The sequence below is a fragment of the Palaemon carinicauda genome, chromosome 14 (assembly GCF_036898095.1).
Source record: "Palaemon carinicauda isolate YSFRI2023 chromosome 14, ASM3689809v2, whole genome shotgun sequence".
NCBI lineage: Eukaryota > Metazoa > Arthropoda > Malacostraca > Decapoda > Palaemonidae > Palaemon > Palaemon carinicauda.
This window is the reverse complement of record NC_090738.1, coordinates 119751179-119756072: the sequence shown is the minus strand read 5'-3', so window position 1 is coordinate 119756072 and position 4894 is coordinate 119751179. Positions and strand designations below refer to the sequence as shown.

Sequence of the window (4894 nt, the reverse complement as noted above, 5' to 3'; positions counted from 1 at the left end):
TGAAAACATCCCTTGAAAAGGCGCATGTTACAATCATCACTGGCCATTCTTGATATCTTCACTAAGTAAAAATCCCAATATGTTTCAACTATCAGTTATATTCCTCTTGAACCTTTATCACATTAGACCACTGCCATATAAATAATCCTCCTTTCCTCATTCTACTTATGACATAACTCCCGTGACTGTTACCTCACACTTTTGTAGTTTTAATTTTTGATCTTAGATAAAAATCATCATTGCAGTTATTATATAAAGAAAATATACCAATAACTACAATTCTATTAATAAGTAAGGAATTGCAGCGCTCCTACCTTGAGTATATTTATATTGAGAGAGAGAGAGAGAGAGAGAGAGAGAGAGAGAGAGAGAGAGAGAGAGAGAGAGAGAGAGAGAGAGAGAGAGAGATATTACGTTTCCTAACGAAAAGTGGAGTAACAAAATTTCCTGGTGCCAAATGCCATCTCAATAAAAAAGAAAACGGCAAACTGACGAGGCAAGACCAGATGTTCGATGCGTATCGAAATGACCTAACTAACAACCATTGTTTTTCTAATAATTTACAATTTCTGGTGACCACATCTCCGCAAAGGCTGACAGCCAGGTATTGTATGCCACCCCCCCCCCCCAAGAACTCCCCCGCACAGGTGGGTGTGTCAGGAGCTCTTATAAAAGGCACTGGGGATTAATTTCCGCTAGTCGTTACAGAGACTCCCAGCTATTGGGTAAGTGACATGTCTTGAACGCTGTGTTCCTCCACTCTTCCATTCTGTGATCACTTAGAGTGAGAAATATTTTTCTGAGCTGAAACTTCAGTTGTGATACTTAAGTGATGTCGACTTTACCATAGAAAGAATTTTGAGTTGAAAAGTACAGTGAAGTTTGACAAGTGAAGAAAATTTTACAACCGTCTAATACATAGAGAACGGTATCAGGAGTGACAGCGTCACAATGCTTTTGGATATTCTCGATCAACTACATTTATAAACGATCTTTCAACACTAGATGCCATGGGCTGACATCTGTAGAACACAAAAATATCATACCCTGTTTTCCTCACTGCAATATGCTCCATGCATGACTAACATCACTTTTCTCTTTTTATGCTCATGTTTTGAAAGGAGGTGAAACTATTAACCGTTAACGTTACAAACTTATAAAAGTTATCAAACAGGGTATTCATGATACGTGTCATTTTAATTTCACTGAAAGTTAATATTATATCCTGAACCGTCCACATAATAACATTATAAATGACAAACATTTCAAATAAGATATTTAAAAAATCAGGACGTTACCTTGTAAATGAAGAGGAAATAAACATTTTCGCCTTCATATCGTACAACATTTGTAAAGGTCTTCGATAAATGTTTAAAAAATTAATGGTCCATAAATATTTTATCAGATCTAAAACTTTTTATGAATCCATTATTTTTTCATGCATTAAATGTATTTCTATGACTATGAGAAAAATATATCTTGAACATGAGCAGTGAGTGTCCACGAATAATAGAGAAACGGGTATACTGATTTTCATATTTAGTTTTCGATTCACACAAGAAAATATTATTAAAACATTGTAAACAAGAGTAGAAAGTGTATAAGTATAACTTTTACCAAACAGTTTTTCCAACAAGAGTAGAAAGTGTATAAGTATAACTTTTACCAAACAGTTTTTCCAACAAGAGTAGAAAGTGTATAAGTATAACTTTTACCAAACAGTTTTTCCAACAAGAGTAGAAAGTGTATAAGTATAACTTTTACCAAACAGTTTTTCCATAAGATTGAAACGTAAGCAAGTAATAATATTTTCTTTACCGCTGATGATTTTTCGAAATCTATTTTGCGTATTGTATGATTAATCTGAAACAAAAAGGATCTGTAACATAAAACTAAATGAGAGAATTCTTAAGCTAAGGAGAAAACTAAAATATAAAAGTTTTTTTTATGTCTAATAAAAAAGATTTTGAAAGCTTAGCCTACTATAAAAAATTCCACACGTCTCAGACCAATGCCTAGTTAGTTCAGCTCTTTTTTAGAGTGGTATTGATTGATTGTCGTTTTTATATTACATCAATGAAAAGTCTTGTCTGATTCAAATATTCAACTCTAACCTAACTACTTACATACATATCTTTACTCAGCAACATGCTAGTCATTCAGTATCCTTGGAGACGGACTTTCCAAAATCAAACCTTTCTTCTCTAGTTTTGTCTTAGGCTAGAGCTTTTTTGCTTGAGAGTACATTCAAGCAAACAATTCTTACTATTTCCCTATTTCCTTTTTTCACTGAGCTATTTTATCTGTTGGAGCCCTCGGGCTTATGCCATCCTTCTTTTCCATCCATGGTTGCAGCTAAGATAGCAGCAGTAGTAGTAGTAGTTAATAAATTTCTATGTTTTATTCTACAGAATAACAGCAACACGAAGACAAATCCACCACCATGTGTGACGACGAAGAGGCGGCGGTGCTCGTTTGCGACAATGGCTCCGGTCTTGTCAAGGCTGGCTTCGCTGGTGATGACGCTCCCCGAGCTGTCTTCCCTTCCATCGTTGGCCGTGCCCGCCACCAGGGTGTGATGGTCGGTATGGGTCAGAAGGACGCCTACGTCGGCGATGAGGCTCAGAGCAAGAGGGGTATCCTTACCCTCAAGTACCCCATTGAGCATGGTATCATCACCAACTGGGACGACATGGAGAAGGTCTGGTACCACACCTTCTACAACGAGCTTCGTGTTGCTCCTGAGGAGTCCCCAACAATGCTCACTGAGGCTCCCCTCAACCCAAAGGCCAACCGTGAGAAGATGACTCAAATCATGTTCGAATCCTTCAACACGCCCGCCACATATGTTTGCATCCAGGCTGTCCTCTCCCTCTACGCCTCTGGTCGTACCACTGGTGAGGTTTGCGACTCTGGTGATGGTGTGACCCACATGGTGCCCGTCTATGAAGGTTTCGCTCTTCCCCATGCCATCCTCCGTCTGGACTTGGCTGGTCGTGACATCACCAACTACTTGATGAAGATCCTGACTGAGCGTGGCTACTCCTTCACCACCACCGCTGAACGTGAAATCGTCCGTGACATTAAAGAGAAACTTTGCTATATGGCTCTTGATTTTGAGGGTGAGATGAACGTTGCTGCTGCTTCTTCTTCCATTGATAAGTCTTATGAACTCCCTGATGGTCAGGTCATCACCATTGGCAACGAGCGCTTCCGTGCCCCAGAATCTCTCTTCCAGCCTTCCTTCTTGGGTATGGAATCTGCTGGTGTCCACGAGACCGTCCACAACTCCGTCATGAGGTGCGATATTGACATCAGGAAGGATCTATTGGCCAACATCGTAATGTCTGGTGGTACCACTATGTATGCTGGTATTGCTGACAGGATGCAGAAGGAAATTACCACTCTCTCGCCATCAACTGTTAAGGTTAAGATTATCGCCCCTCCTGAAAGGAAGTACTCTGTATGGATCGGTGGTTCAATTCTTGGCTCCTTGTCTACTTTCCAGGCCTTGTGGATCACTAAGGAAGAGTATGATGAGTCTGGCCCAGGCATTGTTCACCGCAAATGCTTCTAGAAATGACCAACTTTTCCCAATAAATAAAATATTTTTATATCCTATGTTTCCATACACTTTTTGGCGATAATTTACTAATTTGACAAATGTTATTAAATATCGGCCTCACATATCCAAGCCATATTACGAAAACCTGTATGTTAGTAATGATTAAAAATAAAATAAAAACAGACATTTGCTTTAATTACTTCCTCATTAAATTAATCACTATGCAATAATTATAACAGAAAACTTTTCGTTTTGTTAAACACACATTTTTGAAATGTAGACTACAAAACTTGGTTATGCTACATCAACCAAACTCTACAAAAATGACATACGGATTATTTCATAGCTGGATTCATGCATAAATGTATTTTCAATTATAAAACCCAATAAAACCAAACGCAGAAGACAAACAGTTTGTTTCTTTGAAATATCCCTGCCCTTATAAAAAAAAAAACAATAAATGCTACGAGAATATTTGAAAGAGCCATTAAAAGAGAGAAAATTATGTTGTCCACAAATACTCTAGGTTGTACATTTCCATTACGAATTAACATAATAAAGGTCTAGAAAAAAAGTCGAGATCTTTTGCACTGTCAAATATATTTATATGCTTTAAAAAGTAGTTGCATCATTCTAAAAATAAATCTTAAACCACGTGGAAGATGATCATCATTCTGGGTAAACAGGAATAAGTAAAGACTCCAAGGTAAACATCTTATTCTAGTTACCTAATATTGAGTAAAAGATGAATATTTATAGACACTACTGGCTGGTCGGTATAAAAATCAACAGGTAGATTGTTTGAACAGCAAAGTTCATATGTAGCTAATTTTGTTACTATTATCACCATCAGCCAAGCTGAAACTCTATTTGGAAAAGCAAATTTCGACTAGCTCAAAGGCATCAACAAGAAAACTGGCCCAGAACGTATGTGTAAGAAATATAAAATGATAATAAACTATAAGAAAGCACTGAAAAAATAAATTACATTAAGAAAAATAATTAAGTATATAAATGCCAATGTTAAACCGAAGAGTAACATTACATTAGTAAACAAGAAATATGTCTACCTATTTAAAAGAAAAGTATTTGCACCAAGTTTGAACCTCTTAAGTTTTATGGGTTCAACTATTTTATCAGGAAGATCTTTCCCTAATCTGGTAAAAGTTGGAAAGAATTCATAAAATAGTGTATAGAATCAAACCTTAGGATTGACAAGGCAAAACTATTGTCTTGGAAAATCTGAATCCAGAGAGTGGGCAGAATTATGAAAAATCTTAAAAAGCATGAATAAAGAGCTAATTGAACGACATTACCAGATTCATACTC

The 4894-nt window shown here is 36.9% G+C and overlaps 1 protein-coding gene across 1 annotated transcript; it reads left to right on the top strand.

Annotated features, from left to right (window-relative positions):
* The first annotated feature begins 655 nt into the window (after positions 1 to 655).
* LOC137653697 (actin, alpha cardiac muscle 2-like) lies at positions 656 to 3581 on the top strand. Its single transcript, XM_068387275.1, has 2 exons — positions 656 to 725; positions 2412 to 3581. Exon 2 carries the CDS (start codon positions 2444 to 2446, stop codon positions 3575 to 3577), a length of 1134 nt encoding a protein of 377 aa, XP_068243376.1. The 5' UTR covers positions 656 to 725; positions 2412 to 2443; the 3' UTR covers positions 3578 to 3581.
* Positions 3582 to 4894: the final 1313 nt, after the last annotated feature.

What these genes read in the sequence shown, in the direction of transcription:
- LOC137653697 (XM_068387275.1), top strand. Translation starts at nt 2,444, where the DNA reads ATGTGTGACGACGAAGAGGCGGCGGTGCTCGTTTGCGACAATGGCTCC.